This window comes from Gopherus flavomarginatus, chromosome 4 (assembly GCF_025201925.1).
Source record: "Gopherus flavomarginatus isolate rGopFla2 chromosome 4, rGopFla2.mat.asm, whole genome shotgun sequence".
Taxonomy (NCBI): domain Eukaryota; kingdom Metazoa; phylum Chordata; order Testudines; family Testudinidae; genus Gopherus; species Gopherus flavomarginatus.
The window spans coordinates 216,591,708-216,609,725 of record NC_066620.1 but is presented as its reverse complement, the minus strand read 5'-3'; the positions used below and the strand labels follow the sequence as shown (position 1 = coordinate 216,609,725).

Here is an 18,018-nt window from a genome sequence, read left to right as displayed (position 1 = left end):
GTGCTCCCATAGTACGAATTAACACAGTGCCTCAGTTTCCCCATCTGTGCAGCAGGGTTGACGTCTGCATGGCCTCCGGTAGTGCTCGCAGCGTGTGGATGGCGCCGACAGCGCTCTGTCTGGCTAGGCAGCGAGCTCAGCATAGGGGCAGCAGGGAGCATCTCGTCCACATGCCACTTGCACGCTGGTAGAACAGGGAGGTGGGGAGAGCCTGCCGGAGAGTCTGGACTGGGGCAGCCCACGCTGTGTCCCTGCCTGAGAGATCCCCTGCCAGGGCTTAGAGCACGGCCAATGAACGCTGCTGGGCGCCTGTCTGTGACATCGACACATGGCCTCCCTCTGCCTGGTCGACACAGCCACTGGCAGCCAGACCTGGAGCAAGAGGCCCACGTGCCCTGACCTGCCCTGCTCTCGACCAGCCAGCCCCTACCTCACACAGACGGGGGCGGGGGGGGGCAGGCTGGTTTCCTTGCTGAAGTCCCTCCCTCCAGGGGCGCTAGCACATGCTCCGGCCCCGCTCTTACCGGATAGGCTGAAGCCGGACTCGTGAAGGTCCCTCATGCCCCCGTGTCGAGTGGCAGGTCGGGTGGGGGTATCTGCAAGTGGAGTCCCCGTCTCCTTTTTCCCAGCATGCACAACCACAGCCACGTCCCCCAGGTAGGGGCTGCGCTCCACGCCCCTAAGCTTTATACTCTAATGGAGGGAGAAAAGAAACACCCATGAGCGCTGGCCGCACAGTTAGAGCAGAGCCCCGCCCTGCCCCTACGCTGCCTGATCCCCGTCCCTGCGCTGCCTGATCCCTGTGGCCGGCCCCGCCCTGCCCCGCCCCTACGCTGCCTGATCCCCATCCCTGCACTGCCTGATCCCCGTGGCCGGCCCTGCCCCGCCCCTATGCTGCCTGATCCCAGTCCCTGCACTGCCTGAACCCCGTGGCCGGCCCCACCCCGCCCCTACGCTGTCTGATCCCCATCCCTGCACTACCTGATCCCCGTGGCTGGCCCCGCCCCGTCCCTATGCTGCCTGATCCCCGTCCCTGCACTGCCTGATCCCCGTGGCCGGCCCCGCCCCGCCCCTACGCTGCCTGATCCCTGTCCCTATGCTGCCTGATCCCCATGGCTGGCCCCGCTCTGCCTGATCCCCGTGGCCATCCCTGCCCCGTCCCTACGCTGCCTGATCCCCATGGCTGGCTCCGCCCCATCCCTACGCTGCCTGATCCCCATGGCCATCCCTGCCCCATCCCTGTGCTGCCTGATCCCCGTGGCCATCCCTGCCCCATCCCTGTGCTGCCTGATCCCCGTCCCTACGCTGCCTGATCCCCGTGGCCGGCCCCGCCCCATCCCTGTGCTGCCTGATCCCCGTGGCCATCCCTGCCCCGTCCCTATGCTGCCTGATCCCCATGGCTGGCCCCGCCCCGTCCCTACGCTGCCTGATCCCTGTGGCCGTCCCTGCCCCGCCCCTATGCTGCCTGATCCCCGTCCCTAAGCTGCCCGATCCCCATGGCCAGCCCCGCCACATCCCTACGCTGCCCAAGCCCTGTGGCCAGTCCCGTTCCTACATTGCCCAATCCCCGTGGCCGGCCCTGCCCCATCCCTACACTGCCCAATCCCCGTGGCCGGCCCTGCCCCATCCCTACACTGCCTGATCCACGTGGCCGGCCCTGCCCCATCCCTACACTGCCCTTTCCTCGTGGCCGGCCCTGCCCCATCCCTACGCTACCCAAGCCCCGTGGCCGGCCTGGCACCGCCAGACTGGACCTTAGGTTTCCCGCTGTGGCTGGCCCTGGGGGACAGCAGCCAGCAGCCAGGCTGGGGAGCCTGGACGATCTGGGGCAGGGACATGGAGCGGGGCTGAGATGGGATCCCCACCTCATATGGGGCTGGCCTGTGACTGAGCTTGCTCCCCGGCCCTACCCAGCCCCTGCCCCAGGGGTCACTTTGGGGGAGAACTCAGCTGAAAGCAGGGGAAGGACGGGGGTTTCTCAGGACACTCCAGCCCCATCACTGCAGCTTCCCCAGCTGGGACACTGAACTTCCAGAGGCGTCATCCACTGGTAAAGGTCCTGTTAGCCAGGCTGGGCAGGGATGGTGTCCCAGCCTCTGTTTGCCAGGAGCTGGGAATGGGCGACAGGGGATGGATCACTGGACGATTCCCTGCTCTGTTCATTCCCTCTGGGGCACCCAGCATTGGCTGCTGTTAGAGGACAGGATACTGGGCTAGATGGACCTTTAGTCTGCCCCCCGTGTGGCTGTTCTTATGAGACACCAAGGTCTGGGGCTGGGGGGGGAGAAGGGTACAGCCTGGGGGGTGGGTGCAGTGTTGGGAGAAGACACAGTGTAGGGTAGGGGGACAGCATAGGGCTAGGGGTGCAGTGTGGGGTAGGGGATATAATGTGGGGAATGGGTGCAGTGTGTGTTGGGGAAGGGGGGACTGCACAGGGAGGAGGTGAAGTGTGGGGGTACAGCATGGGGAAGGGGTGCAGTGCAGGGAAAAGGGCAGGGGGGACTGCATGAGGAAGGGGTGCAGTGTGGGGAAGGGGTGCAGTGTGGGGATACGGCATGAGGAAGGTGTGAAGCATGGGAGTAGGGGTGCAGTGCGGGGGTACTGCATAGGGAAGAGGGAAGTGCTGGGGTGGAGGGTACCGCATGGGGAAGGGGTATAGTGCAGGGGTGGGGGGTACCATATGGGGTAGGGGCACAGTGCAGGGGTACTGCATAAAGAAGAGGGCAGTGTGGGGGTAGGGGCTACAGCATGGGGAAGGGGCGCAGTGCGGGGGTACCGCATGAGGGGTACCGCATAGGGAAGGGGCGCAGTGCGGGGGCAGGGGGTACTGCATGGGGAAGGGGTGCAGTGCGGGAGTGCGGGGTACCACATGGGGTAGGGGCACAGTGCAGGGGTACTGCATAGAGAGGAGGGCAGTGCGGGGGCAGGGGCTACAGCATGGGGAAGGGGCGCAGTGCAGGGGTACTGCATGGGGGGTACTGCATAGGGAAGGGGTGCAGTGCGGGGGTACAGCATGGAGAAGGGGTGCAGTGCAGGGGTAGCACATGGGGGGTACCGCTTGGGGAAGGGGTGCAGTGCAGGGAGTGGGGGGGTACCACATAGGGAAGGGGTGCAGTGCAAGGGTACAGCATGGGGTAGGGATGCAGTGCAGGGGTACTGCATGGGGAGGGGTGCAGTGCGGGGGTGGGCGGGTACCACATGGGGTAGGGGAGCAGTGCGGGGGTACCGCAGGGGGTAGGGGTGCAGTGCAGGGGCGGGAAGGGAACCACATGGGGTAGGGGTGCAGTGCAGGGGTAGGGGGGTACCGCATGGCGAAGGGGTGCAGTGTGGGGCAGGGTCTCTGCTATTGCAGCCCCCCTTCCTCCCCACTCAGGCCTGGCTCCGTCTGGCAGAGCTGCGCCCTGGGTATGGCAGCTGGTGTCATGCGCTGGTGGAGGGGCACTGTCGGGCCAAGGCTGGCTGCTGTGTCTCTCCCAGGAGCAGGCCCCCCTGCAGGCAGAGGCCAAGTGATGCCCCGAGCTGTGAGCTGGTGCCATGTGGGGCAGCTAGGGGGAGGACAACCCCCACTTGAAGGGAGCACAGAGCTGGGGTGCTAGATAAACCCCATGCCAAGAGAGGGTGGAGTGCGTCCCCCTAAGGCCTGCAGTGCGCTGCCCCCTGCTGGCACGCCGCCTCACTGCACCAACGCAAAGCCGATTCCACCCCCTGCCCAGTCTCTCCAGTGCAATAAGCCCCCACCTCCCCGCCCCCAGGCAAGTAACCACAGGTGTTAAAGATCAGTCCCACGAAGACAAGTGATGCCCCCTAGTGCCATGCAAGGATCATGCACAGACAGCAGCAAGCGCCAGCGGCCACAGCAGCAGGCTGGGAACCAGAACTCTGGGGTCCAACCCTGGCTCTGGGTGGCCTCGGGCAGGTCCCCCTCCCCACTCCGCCCACGGTGGGGCGCCCCCTGCTGCCAAGGGGATGTCGCTGCCCTGCACAAGTACGGTGCAATCACAGGCTGCTGCAGGCGAGTGGGGAATCCTGCGGAAGTGGGAAGAGGGCCGAATTGCTAAGGAGGAGTACAAGAGAACTGCACCGGCGTGTAGGGGTGAAGGCACCAAGTCACACTGAGCAAGGGCCACAAAAGGCAGCAAGAAGAGAGTCTAGAGATACATTAAGAGCAAGAGGAAGGAGAGTTAATAACTGACATCATCGAAAGGCTGAGGTGGTCAATGCCTATTTCACTAAAAGTTTAATGGTCACCAGATCCTCAACACAACCCATACTAACCCCAAGGGGGGAGGAAAACTGAAACAGGGAGAGAACAGGCTAAAGACTAGTTAGACGTATTCAAGTCAGCAAGACCTCATGAAACTCAACCTGGGGTACTAAGGAAATGGCGGACACGATCTCGGAACCATTAGCAACGGTCTTTGAGAATTCCCGGAGGACGGGTGAAGTCCCAGAGAAGGGCAAACACAGGACTGTCTTTCAAAAGGGGAACAAGGAGGACCCAGGGAATTACAGACCCGTCAGCCTCGCTTCAATACCTGGAAAGACACTGGGACAAATCATTCATCAATCAGTTTGTAAGAGGATAAGAGGGTTATAAGGAACAGCCAGCATGGATTTATCAAGAACAAATCCTGCCTAACGAACCTCATTTCCTTCTCTGACAGTTATTAGCCTAGTGGCTGGGGGAAGCTGTAGGTGGGATATGTCTTGATTTTCGTAAGGCTTTTGACACATTCCCATGTGCCATTCTCACAAGCAAACTAGGGAAATGCGGTCTGGATGGAATTACCATGAGGTGGGTGCACAACTGGTTGAAAGACCGTACTCAAGGAGTAGTTTCAATGGTTCACTGTCCAACTGGGAGGTCATATCGACTAGGATCCTGCCAGGGTCTGTCCTTGGTCTGCCACTGTTCAATATTTTCATGGACTTGGCTAATGGAGTGGAGAGGAGGCTTATAAAATCTGCGGATGACACCAAGCTGGGAGGGGCGGCGACCACTTTGGAGGCAGGGTCAGAATTCAAGATGACCTTAACAAATTGGTCTGAATTCAACCAGCTGTAATTCAATACAGATGAGCGCAACATACCTGAGCTAGGAGGTAAAAATCCAACACCCAACTCCAGTGGAGACTAACTGGCGAGGTGGCAGTACTGCTAAAAGGGTCTGCTGGCTTACAGCGGCTCACAAAGTGAATATGAGTCAGTTGCAAAAAAGGCCAATATTCTAGGGTGTTGTCACAGATCCACAGGGCCAGGCTATGGCCCAGCTTTGGAACAGTCTCTGGGAGCAGCCCTTCAGTGAGCCAGACCCCCTACGGGTCCCACTCTTCCTTCAAGGTAAGCCACAGGGCTTCACCGCCTCTTTAGACTTGACCTCTGGGCTCCAGCCCCCCTGCTCCACCCTGGCAGCTCCAGGCACCAAGTTCAGCTGGGAAAGACCCTGGGGCACAGGTGCTGAATTTGGGGCTGGAGCACCCACAGGGAAAAACTAGTGGGTGCAGCCAAGCTCCCCCTCCCGCGGCCCACCTCCTCCCCTGAGCGCGCCGCATCCCCACACCTCCATCTATCTCCAGCACTTCCCACCCTGCTGCCCAGCCCAGCTGCAGTGACCCCCCATGGATCACGCTCTGGCTGTCTCACTGTCTGACCTTGGTCAGACTCCAGGTGAGAGCCCTGCCCCCGACTCTTTCCAGCCCCCAGATCTTATCCCCCCCTTGCACCTCCCAGCCCCTGTTCCCCAGCTGGGGGCATGGCCCGGCCTCCCTGCTGAGCAGTGGAGAAATCCATCTGCCTTGAGGGCCAGGGTGGGGCGGTTTCAATGTCTGCGCAATTGGATTTGCTGTCGTCTTCTCGAATCTGCACTGCTCTGGGGACCAGGCCCAGACAGCTCGGTGACACCCCGAGCTGTGTCTCTTAGCCCGCCAGGAGAGCAACCGCTCCCTTTCCACCCACTGGAGAATCTGAGCCACACACAGGATCCACCAAAATAGTGCAAAATAGTCCCACTCTGTCCCAGGCATATGAACAGGAGTGTCCAAGGTCACTATTCTGCTGTGTTCGGCACTGGGGGGGTCTCAGCTGGAGCTCTGGGTCTAATCCTTACTGCCACATGGAGATGTGGACAAACTGGGGGCAGTTCAGAGGACCGATGAAAGGTTTAGTAAACCTGACCTGTGAGGAACAGTCACAAAGCCGGGGCCTGGTTAGTGCTGAGAGAAGGGACTGAGGGGGGACCTGGTAACAGTCTGCAGAGCTGCTCAGGGCTGTTCTACCGGGGGGGGGCTGTGGGGGAGGAATCATCACTTGTTCTCCAGGTCCCCGGCAGGTAGGACGAGAAGCAATGGGCTAAATCTGCAGCAGGGAGACTGAGGCTGGCGCCTAGGAAGACCTGTCCAATGGCTGGGGAGTGACGGTGGGGACCCGCTCCCCAGGGAGGCTGTGGGATCCCACCACTGGAGGTTTAAGGACACATTGGACAAACCCGTCAGGGCTGGTCCAGGTTCACCCGGCCCTGCCTCAGCACGGGGGCTGGACGTGGTGCCCACGCAAGGTCCCTTCCAGCCCCATGTTGCAGCTCTCTAGGGCTGTGGCTGGCAGGTCCTGGACCCACAGTGGCTAGGAGGGGAAGCCAGCACCTGGACCCACTCACCAAGATGGCGATCTGCAGCCCTTGAACTGGAGGGAGAGGGCTGGGGGGGTGTACAGGCCCAAGAGTAGAGGGAGAGGCACTAGGGAAGCAATCGGAGGGTGAAAGGATCCAGGGAGCTGATCTCACTGGGAGGGCGGGTACAAGGGTGCTGCTGAGAGGCAGCCAAAGAGGAATACCCGGGGGCGGAGGGGAAGGGCACGCATGGAGCAGGAGTGACACTGTGCAAGGACAGCAGGGCTGGAGCAGAGCATCAGGGCAAAGGACAAGATCGGTGACCACGAGCTCCCAGGCTCGCTTCCTTCACAGCCGCCTCCACGACCCCCCCGGACCCGCCTGTGCCACAATAGGCCCACAGGGAACTAGCTGCTCACCGATCTCTGAGTCACCACCAGTCAGGGTACCCCCCATGAGGCCTGCACTCAGCTCATTGCTCCTGACTGGACTCACACAGAATCATAAGACTGTAGGGACCTCCAGAGGTCATCTAGTCCTGTCCCCTGCACTCATGGCAGGTCTGAGTATTGTCCAGCCCATCCCTGACAGGTGTTTGTCTAACCTGCTCTTAAAAATCTCCAATAATGGAGATTCCACCACCTCCCTGGGCAATTTATTCCAGGGCTTAACCACCCTGACAGGTAGGAAGTTTTTCCTCATGTTCAACCTAGACCTTCCTTACTGCAATTTAAGCCCATTGCTTCTTGTCCTGTCCTCAGAGGCTAAGAACAATTCTTCTCCCTCCTCCTTGTAACAAACTTTTATGTACTTGAAAACTTATCACGCCCCTCTCAGTCTTCTCTTCCCCAGCCTAAACAAACCCAATTTTCTCAATCTTCTCTCAGTCAGTCATGCATGTTTTCTAGACCTTCAATCATTGTTGTTGCTCTTCTCTGGACTTTGTCCAATTAGTCCACATCCTTCCTGAAATGTAGCATCCAGAGGCCTAATCAGCACGGAGTAGAGCGGAAGAATTACTTCTCGTGTCTTGCTTCAGCACTCCTGCTAATACTTCCCAGAATGATGTTTGCTTTTTTTGCAACAGCGTTCCACTGTTGACCCATATTTAGCTTGTGATGAACTATGACCCCCAGATCCCTTTCAGCAGTATCCTTCCTAGGCAGTTATTGCCCAGTTTGTATGTGTGCAAGTGATTGTTCCTTCCTGAGTGGAGGATTTTGCACTTGTCCTTATTAAATTTCATCCTATTTACTTCAGATCCATTCTCCAGTTTGTTCAGATCACTTTGAATTTTAATCCTGTCCTCCAAAGCACTTGCAACCCCTCCCAGCTTGGTAACATCGGCAAACTTTATAAGTGTGCTCTCTATGCCATTATCTAAATCATCAATGAAGATATTGAACAGAACCGGACCCAGAACCAATCCCTGCGCAACCTCCCTCGTTAGGTCCTTCCAGCCTGACTGTGAACCACTGATAACTACTCTCTGGGAACGGCTTTCCAACCAGTTATCCCAGTGAAAGCATGAAGGGTGGAGGCCTCCGAGTGGGGAGGCACCAGGCTAGGGAGCAGCGCAATGTGGCCTGACAGTGGGCAGAGAACTGCCGCTGGGTGAGCAGCTACCTGCTAGGCCCTGCTGAGGGAGGGTGTGTGGAGAGGGCCCTGCAGGATCACACATGCCAGAGCGCCTGGCAGCTCTAACCACATCATGCTAAGGAACTGGACAACGGCCTCCCTATGCACCCATCCATAACGTGTAGGGAAAAAATGCTGTGTGATGACAGGGGCCTTCAACCTGAGCAACGTGCTGCAGGTCTCGCGCTGCCAGTGCTCAAACATCCCTAGGACATTTCAACTGTACAGATGACAATCTCCTAACTCTTACTGTGTGGCAGCCAAGACAGGGGAATTCTGTATTAGACCTCATCCTAACAGAGCGGAACTGATCACAGAACTAAAAATTAGTGGTAACTTTAGGTACAAGCAGGGCTGACTTTAGGCCGATTCTCCCGAATCGGGCCCCACGCCCTAAAGACGACTGTCTAACTTAGGTGCCTTTTTAATTTTTACTCACCCGGCGGCAGTCCGGGTCTTCGGCAGGGGGTCCTTCACTCACTCCGGGTCTTCGCCGGCATTTCGGTGGCAGCTCCTTCAGTGCCGCCGAAGACGTGGAGAGCCGCTGGGTGAGTCATCCCTGCCGGGACCCCGTCGAAACTATTTGAATCAGGCCCCGCACTTCCTAAAGCCAGCCCTGGGTACAAGTGATCATGACTTGATCACATTTATAAAGTGCAAGCAGTTTTAAAGTCCAGACCAGTAATATACACACTTGGTGTTTTAACAGGGCCAATTTCACAAAAGCTGAAAACAATTATGAACCAAATCAGCTGGAAGGAAGAACTGAGCCATAAAATGCAAATGAAGATTGGGAATTGTTCAGGAACAATTCATTAGATGCCCCAAAAGCCACAACTGCACAATTGAAGAAGAAGGCCATTCTGATTCAAAAACTGACCTGGTTTAGAAAAGTGAAGACAGCTATAAAAATATATAAACCACAAATGGAAGAAAGGGAAGTTAATAGTAATAAATATAAATCAGAAGCTAGGAATTGTAGAAAATTCATAAGGGATGCAAAGAGACACAATAATAGATCTACGGCCAGCAGAGATAAGGACAATATCTAACCCTAATGGGCAACTGCCTTATGTTAATTTGTATAGCTAATGAATCCTGTGGCACCTTATAGACTAACAGACGTTTTGGAGCATGAGCTTTCGTGGGTGAATACCCACTTCGTCAGATGCATGTAGTGGAAATTTCCAGGGGCAGGTATATATATGCAAGCAAGCTAGAGATAATGAGGTTAGTTCAATCAGGGAGAATGAGGCCCTGTTCTAGCAGTTGAGGTGTGAAAACCAAGGGAGGAGAAACTGGTTCTGTAGCTGGCAAGCCGTTCACAGTCTTTGTTTAATCCTGAGCTGATGGTGTCAAATTTGCAGATGAACTGAAGCTCAGCAGTTTCTCTTTGAAGTCTGGTCCTGAAGTCTGGTTGCTGCAGGATGGCCACCTTAAGGTCTGCTATAGTGTGGCCAGGGAGGTTGAAGTGTTCTCCTACAGGTTTTTGTATATTGCCATTTCTAATGTCTGATTTGTGTGTTTATCCTTTTCCGTAGAGACTGTCCAGTTTGGCCGATGTACATAGCAGAGGGGCATTGCTGGCATATGATGGCATATATTACATTGGTGGACGTGCAGGTGAATGAACCGGTGACGGTGTGGCTGATCTGGTTAGGTCCTGTGATGGTGTCGCTGGTGCAGATATGTGGGCAGAGTTGGCATCGAGGTTTGTTGCATGGATTGGTTCCTGAGCTAGAGTTACTATGGTGCGGTGTGCAGTTGCTGGTGAGAATATGTTTCAGGTTGGCAGGTTGCCTGTGGGCGAGGACTGGCCTGCCACCCAAGGCCTGTGAAAGTGTGGGATCGTTGTCCAGGATGTGTTGTAGATCCCTGATGATGCGTTGGAGGGGTTTTAGCTGGGGACTGTATGTGATGGCCAGTGGAGTCCTGTTGGTTTCTTTCTTGGGTTTGTCTGCGGAGCTTCAGTTCATCTGCAAATTTGACACCATCAGCTCAGGATTAAACAAAGACTGTGAATGGCTTGCCAATTACAGAACCAGTTTCTCCTCCCTTGGTTTTCACACCTCAACTGCTAGAACAGGGCCTCATCCTCCCTGATTGAACTACCTCATTATCTCTAGCTTGCCTGCTTATATATACCTGCCCCTGGAAATTTCCATTACACGCATCTGACGAAGTGGGTATTCACCCACGAAAGCTCATGCTCCAAAACGTCTGTTAGTCTATAAGGTGCCACAGGATTCTTTGCTGCTTTTACAGATCCAGACTAACACAGCTACCCCTCTGATACATGTATAGCTAATGTCATGTTATTGACATCAACTGTGACCGTATAGATCATTGTTGCAACCACTGTTATATATTTGGGCATAAGCTTTCATGGGCTAGAACCGACTTCATCAGATGCATGAAGTGGAAAATACAGGAGCAGGTATAAATACATGAAAAGATGTGATTTGCCTTACTATGTGTGAGGTCAGTCTAACGAGACAATTCAATTGACAGCAGGATACCAAGGGAGGAAAAATAACTTCTAAAGTGGTAATGAGAGTGGTCGATTTCAGACAGCTGGCAAGAAAGTGTGAGTAACAGTAGGTGGAAATTAGTATTGGGGAAATTAAGTTTAGGTTTTGTAATGACCCAACCACTCCCAGTCTTTATTCAGGCCTAATCTGATGGTGTCCAGTTTGCAAATTAATTCCAGTTCTGCAGTATCACATTGGAGTCTGTTTTTGAAGTTTTTTTGTTGAAGAATTGCCACTTTGAGGTCTGTTATTGAGTGACCAAGGAGACTGAAGTGTTCTCCTACTGGTTTTTGAATGTTATGATTCCTGATGTCAGATTAGGAATATTAGAAAAAACTTTTTCACAAGGAGGGTGTGATGCAGTAGGGACTGTCTGTGTGGGGAGTGGGAGAGCAGGGGAGGACTTTAGGGGATGGACGATGCCAGGGCCTGTAACCTGAGCTAGGTAAGGGAGGGGAAAGGTCAACACCTTTGCCCAGGAAGGGGACAAAGGAAGGGAGTGGCAGGAGGGAAGCAGTTTGAGTTTGGGCTTGGGGCTGTGTGGGCGGAATTCAGGGTATCCTAGCTAGGATCCAAGCACCCTGAAAGCCCAGAAGGACTCGGTGGAGGGGTCCTGACTGTGCCTGCAAGCTCTGCTGTAACCTGTGTTCCTGTTGTCCAATAAACCTTCTGTTTTACTGGCTGGCTGAGAGTCACTGTGAGTCCCAGGAAGAGGGGTGCAGGGCTGGACTCCCCCACACTCCGTGACAGAGGGTGGTGAACTGGAATGGGTTCCCTAGGGAGGTGGTGGAATCTCCTTCCTTAGAGGTTTTTAAGGTCAGGCTTGACAAAGACCTGGTTGGGATGATTTAGTTGGGGATTGGTCCTGCTTTGAGCAGGGGGTTGGACTAGATGACCTCCTGAGGTCCCTTCCAACCCTGATATTCTATGATTCTAGTCCATTTATTCTTTTGCGTAGAGACTGTCTGGTTTGGCCAATGTACATGGCAGAGGGGTATTGCTAGCACATGATGGCATAAATCACATTGGCAGATGTGCAGGTGAACGAGTTCCTGACGGCGTGGCTGATGTGATTAGGTTCTATGATGGTGTCCCTTGAATAGATATTGTGATGCAGTAGGGACTGTCTGTGTGGGGAGTGGGAGAGCAGGGGAGGACTTTAGGAGATGGACGATGCCAGAGCCTGTAACCTGAGCTAGGTAAGGGAGGGGAAAGGTCAACACCTTTGCCCGGGAAGGGGACAAAGGAAGGGAGTGGCAGGAGGGAAGCAGTTTGAGTTTGGGCTTGGGGCTGTGTGGGCGGAATTCAGGGTATCCTAGCTAGGATCCAAGCACCCTGAAAGCCCAGAAGGACTCGGTGGAGGGGTCCTGACTGTGCCTGCAAGCTCTGCTGTAACCTGTGTTCCTGTTGTCCAATAAACCTTCTGTTTTACTGGCTGGCTGAGAGTCACTGTGGGTCCCACGAAGAGGGGTGCAGGGCCGGACTCCCCCACACTCCGTGACAGATATGTGGACAGAGTTGGCACTGGGGTTTGTTGTAATAATAGGTTCCTGGGTTGGTGTTTTTGTTGTGTGGTGTGTGGTTGCTGGTGACTATTTGCTTCAGGTTGGGGGGCTGTCTGTAAGCGAGGACTGGCCTGTCTCCCAAGATCTGTGTGAGTTAGGGATCATCCTTCAGGATAGGATGTAGATCCCTGATGATGGGCTGGAGAAGTTTTAGTTGGGGGCTGTAGATGACAGCCAGTGGTATTCTGTTAATTTCTTTACCGGGCCTGTCTTGTAGTAGGTGACATCTGGGTACCCTTCTGGCTCTGTCAGTCTGTTTCTTCACTTCAGCAGATGGGTGCTGTAGTTTTAAGAATGCTTGATAGAGATCCTGTAGGTGTTTGTCTGTCTGAGAGATTGGAGCAAATGCGGTTGTATCTTAGAGCCTGGCTGTAGACAATGGATCATGTGATGTAGTCTGGATGAAAGCTGGAGGCGTGTAGGTAAGTATAGCGGTCAATAGGTTTCCAGTATAGGGTAGTGTTTATGTGACCATCGCTTATTAGCACTGTAGTATCCAGGAAGTGGATCTCTTGTGTGGACTGGTCCAGGCTGAGGTTGATGGTGGGATGCAAATTGTTGAAATCTTGGTGGAATTCCTCTTTTGCTGTATTTTGCTGATACAGACTAACACGGCTACCACTCTGAAATCTGTTATATATTTACAGGAAATATTACACAAAGGTTGTTGAGTGAGGTATCTAAGAAAAGGTTATAATTTGCTGGTTATGATTATGCTATCTGTACATGCGCCTCATTTTTGAAGTTGAAGTTATGACTATTGGCTCTGTGCTTGTATCTCAATGTGCAGCATTAGTGAAGAATTTGATCAGCCTCTTGAGAAAGGAATTTGTAGATTAAGTGCCGAAACAAGAAACACTTAACTGACAATGGACCTTGGGAGACTCCACTCTACTTGAAAAGTCTTCCTGGGACCTTCAAGGGAGCATGTAAGCAATGACTGATCTCCCTGTAAAACAGTGGGTCTCAAACGTTTTACTGGCGACCCCTTTCACATCACAAGCCTCTGAGTACGACCCTCAAAATAAATTAAACACCCAATTTAAATACATTTAACACCATATAAATGCTGGAGGGCAAGCGGGGTTTGGTGTGGAGGTTAACAGCTCACGATCCCCATGTAATGACCTTGCGACCACCTGAGAGGTTCCGACCCCCAGTTTGAGAACCCCTGCTGTAAAAGAACTTAGTCATGCATGGACATGTGACTTGCCCATGTGCCTACACACTCCATCTTGTTGCTGTGATTTTGCACAGGAGAACAAAGGGCCTGGAAACCCCTCCATTTTGTCTTTGGTCCTGCTTCTTACTTCTGGAGGAACCTTGCTATGTTCTTATGTTCTTCTTATGTGCTACAAACTGAAGCTCTGAACAAAGGACTGATGACCCATCCCAGCAGTGGATGTACTCCAGAGACTTGATTTGAACCTGCAGTTTACTCCATCACTGCTACAAGCCTGAACCAAGAACTTTGCCATCACTGTATGGAATTGATTCCATTTGATCAATTCTAGCTCTCATCTATATTTCTTTCTTTCTATAAATAAATCTTTAGATTTTAGATTCTAAAGGATTGGCAGCAGCGTGATTTGTGGGTAAGATCTGATTTGTATGTTGACCTAGGTCTGGGGCTTGGTCCTTTGGGATCGAGAGAACCTTTTTTCTCTTTCTAGGGTGTTGGTTTTCATAACAATTTGTCCCCATGATGAGTAGCACTGGTGGTGATACTCGGAAACTGGAGTGTCTAAGGGAATTGCTTGCGTGACTTGTGGTTAGCCAGTGGGGTGAGACCAAAGTCCTCTCTGTTTGGCTGGTTTGGTTGCCTTAATGGTAAAGGACCCCAGCCTTGGGCTGTAACTGCCCTGCTCTGAGCAATTTGTCCTGAATTGATACTCTCAGTTGGGTCCCACCAGAGGCAGCATCGTCACAGCTAATTATCGGTGATGCTTAGGAAATAGGTCTGTTAGGAGATGCTTAGGAAATAGGTCTATTAGGAGTCCCCATAATTGCCTATTGTTCGCCTAAGGATTCAGCTGTCAAAGAAGGCCTGGAACTGTATAAGAATGTCTGGGGTCCTGAACCTTTTTATCTCAGATCTGCTTGATGCTTCAAGCAGGGGAAGCGTAAGCCGTAAGCCTGAGATCTCCAGTCCTAATCTGGATCACCCTGAATATGGACATTGGACTATAATTTATGGACCAATTCTGAGAGAACTCTTTGCAACTACAAACTCACCATCTCTACTATGAACCTTATCTTAGAACTGTACTCAAGGTTGTCTGTATAGTGATCTTTCAACCAACTCTCTCTCCCTTTTCTTTTCAAATAAATGTTAGTTTAGTTAATAAGAACTGGCTGTAAGCATGTATTTGGGTAAGATCTGGAATGTGTCCGACCCTTTGGGATTGGTAGCACTTCCTTATATGATGAATAAGATTTTCAGTAATCCTCATCATACTTGACGTGGGTGTCTGGGAGGAGGCCTAAGGCTGGGTTGCTTTAAGGGAACTGTGTTGTTGCCTTCTAGGTAACCAGTAAGGTATTGCAGAAGCTGTTTTGGGCTGGCTTGGTAAATCTAAGTATTGGAATTCCACCAGCTTTGGGGATTGTCTGCCCCATTCTTTGCAGTTCACCCAAAATAGAGTAACTCCAGTGTGGCTCCCTGGAACCCCAGTCACAGCTACATCCATCCACTTCTCTCTCTCAGCTTTCCCTGAGAGCAAACTTAGTCCTTTCATCCTCCCTTTGGCCTGGTATCCATGCACAATATAGGAGAAACTGAGGCACACACAGGACTTTCAAAAATATTAAGAAAATTCCTGCTTTGTCACACATGGGTTTATGGGGAATGGATCCTGTCAAACTAACCTGATATATTTTTTATGAGATTTCAAGTCTGGTTGATCAAGGTAACAGTGTTGATATAATATACTCAGATTTCTCTAAGTCATTTGACATGGTACCGCATGACATTGTGATTAAAAAACTAGAATGTTGGAAATAAATCTGGCCCACAGTAAATGGATTCAAAACTGGCTAACTGATAGATCTCAACATGTAATTGTACATGGGGAGTCATCATCAAACGGGATGTTTCTAGCGGGGTCCTGCGGCGTTCGGCTCTCGGCCCTACGTTATTTAACATTTGTATTGATGACCTGGAAAAAAACAAAACCACCACTGATACAGCTTGCAGATGACACAAAAACTGGGAGAGTGGTAAATAATGAAGAGGACAGGTCACTGACTCACACTGATGTAGGGTGACCAGATAGCAAGTGTAAAAAATTGGGATGGGGGTAATAGGTGGCTATATAAGAAAAAGCCCCCAAAATCAGGACTGTCTCTATAAAATCCACTCATGTGGCTCACTTGGTAAACTGGGGGCAAGCAACCAATGTGTGTTTAATACGGTTACACAAAGGAACAAAGAATGCAGGCCAGACTTCCAGGCTGGGGGGCTTTACCCTGGAAGGCACCAACTCTGAAAAAGATTTTGAGGGGTGGCCTGGACAATCAATTGAGCTCCCCAAGTGATGCTGTGGCCAAAAGGGCTAATATATAAGCAGGGGTCTTGAGGAGGAGTTGAGAGGTTATTTTACTCTGTGTGGAAGTGGTGCAACCACTGCTGGAGTCCTGGGTCCTGGTGCCCCATTTCCCCAAGAGATGTGGTGGATTCTCCAACACTCACGTGTCAGTTCAGACTGGCTGTTTTTCTAACACATCTGGTCCGGCAGTTACTTAGGGCAGGTCTCAGACTAGCTGATCTGATCGCTGCTCGCCTGGGGATCTCTGAATGTCTGAACTCAGGCCGGGGCCGGTGACTGGGATTGTTCTGGGTGAAATGAATCCCTGGCCACTGTTGGGGAAGCAGATCCAGGAGCCCAGGGCTTTCCTAGCCAAGCAAGGGGCTCTGGGCTCAGATGCTTTGATGGGAAGGAGGAGCTTCTCCTTTCCCATCCCTCCCCACTCAGAGTCAGAGCCGGCTGAGCCGGCAGGACCCAGCGTGCCAGGGTCACTAGAAGAATGCCAGAGCCTGTCATGCTGGGGTGAGGGGTGGAGGGCTCCTCAGAGCTGTGAGCTCCTGGACCTTGAACACAGAGCCCAGGTCCCAGCCAGACTTCGTGTGGACCCCTGCAGAGCAGCCCTGTCCCTCACCACACCCCCACTCACGGGCCAGCTCTCAGCCCCAAGAGAACCACACCCAGCCTCAAAGGGAGCTGGGGGATCCCAGACACATGATAGGCTGACACAGTGTGATCCCCCCACTCGGACTCAGGATGGAGAGACAGCCCCACCCCAGGTGCACGACGGGTCCAAGTTCCCCTTCTCCAGAGAGGTGTGAGGACAGCCCCCTGCTACCCAGGAAGGAGCCAAGACCCCCAGGCACTACAGCCCCCAGTGCTTCCCCTGCCTCCCTCCCTCCCTCCCAGGGCCCGGGGCTGGCCCCAAGCCTCCTTCACTGCTGCCCTGATTACCACGCTTTGAGCCAACACTCCTCCCCTCAACCTCATTCCATCAGCCAATGCCCCTCCCCTCAACCCCATAACCCCCCCGGGCAACAACCCTACTCTCAAATCCCCAGCCTGCTCCCACCTCCTCTTTCCCCTCCCCAGTCCCAGCTCCCCCCCATACAGAGCGGGCAGAGAGACATGCTGAGGTTGCTGCGTGACTTCCCCAGCCACCCCAGCAGCCCGCCAGCTGAACAAAGCCTGCTTATCTGCCGGCCTTGCCCCAGCTCACATACCGGCTTCCTCTGCGGGCATCACATGGAGCCAGCTCACGGCAGCGGGGGGCAGGCACTCCTCAGTGCCCGCTGCATCACGTTCTCTAGCCCAACCGCTCCCACCACTCTGCTGGCTGCAGAGCAGCCGCAAAGCCCAGCAGTGTGGGCAGTGGACTCAGACAATCACTCCGCAGCGGGGCGGCTGGGTGTTGACTCTGAACCCTAATGATGCCGATGCCAACGTAGCTGGCATTTCACTGCTGACCCCAGCGGACTGCAGAAGACGGCAGTGCTCTCCCCTACTGGGAGCACAGCCCCTTTTGCCAATGCCAGTGAGTAGAGTGTGGGAAGGGGCAGCAGCTGGGCTCCTTTCTATTCCCCACCCCGCTGGGGCAGAGCCTCCGGCTCAGCTCTCTGCCGGCCGAGGTGCTACACAATGGGAGACGGCCTGGCCTGGTGCTCAGGCTTGCCGGGCAAAGGCTGCTCTTAACCAGCTGTGCCAGTCCAAAGCGAGAGGTGCAGTGCTGCCAGTGGAGGATCACACCAGCCGGCTTCCCCAGTGCACACCCGCAGGGCACCCTGGGTAGAACCCTTTGCCCTCCGCCCACCTGCAGGCTCTTTGCCTTGTGGGATACCCCGCTAGAGGAGGAGGAAGGGAGGGAGTTGGGGGTCTGCTCCTGGATTGTCTCCTCTCGGAGGCTGGGCCCCACAGCTGTTGCTGAGCCTGTGGGCAGAGGAAACCCACCCCAGGCTGCCCTGGGCTGTCTCCTGCCAGCAGGGCCCCTGCGCAGCGCCTGCCCAGGCTGCCACACGCGGTCCCCTGCAGTTGAGAAGAGTGGGAGTGGCCAACAGCTTCCTACACAACCAACCGGCCCATCTTGCTGCTGAGATGGCCTAGCGGCAGGATCCCGGGCTCAGACATTGCACCACTCCACCCTGCACCATGATCCTGGT

The 18,018-nt window shown here is 54.0% G+C and overlaps 1 protein-coding gene across 4 annotated transcripts in view; it reads right to left on the bottom strand.

Annotated features, from left to right (window-relative positions):
• The window catches only part of DPYSL5 (dihydropyrimidinase like 5), a 109,973-nt gene that overhangs the window by 13,495 nt on the left and 78,460 nt on the right, over positions 1-18,018 (bottom strand). For 3 of the 4 annotated variants that reach the window (XM_050948830.1, XM_050948828.1, XM_050948827.1), the window contains exon 12: positions 525-693. The exons of the other annotated variant lie outside the window; for it this stretch is intronic. In XM_050948830.1, the coding sequence (XP_050804787.1) occupies positions 525-693 (169 nt within the window). The remainder of the gene's footprint in view (positions 1-524; positions 694-18,018) is intronic. 4 annotated transcript variants of the gene reach the window in all.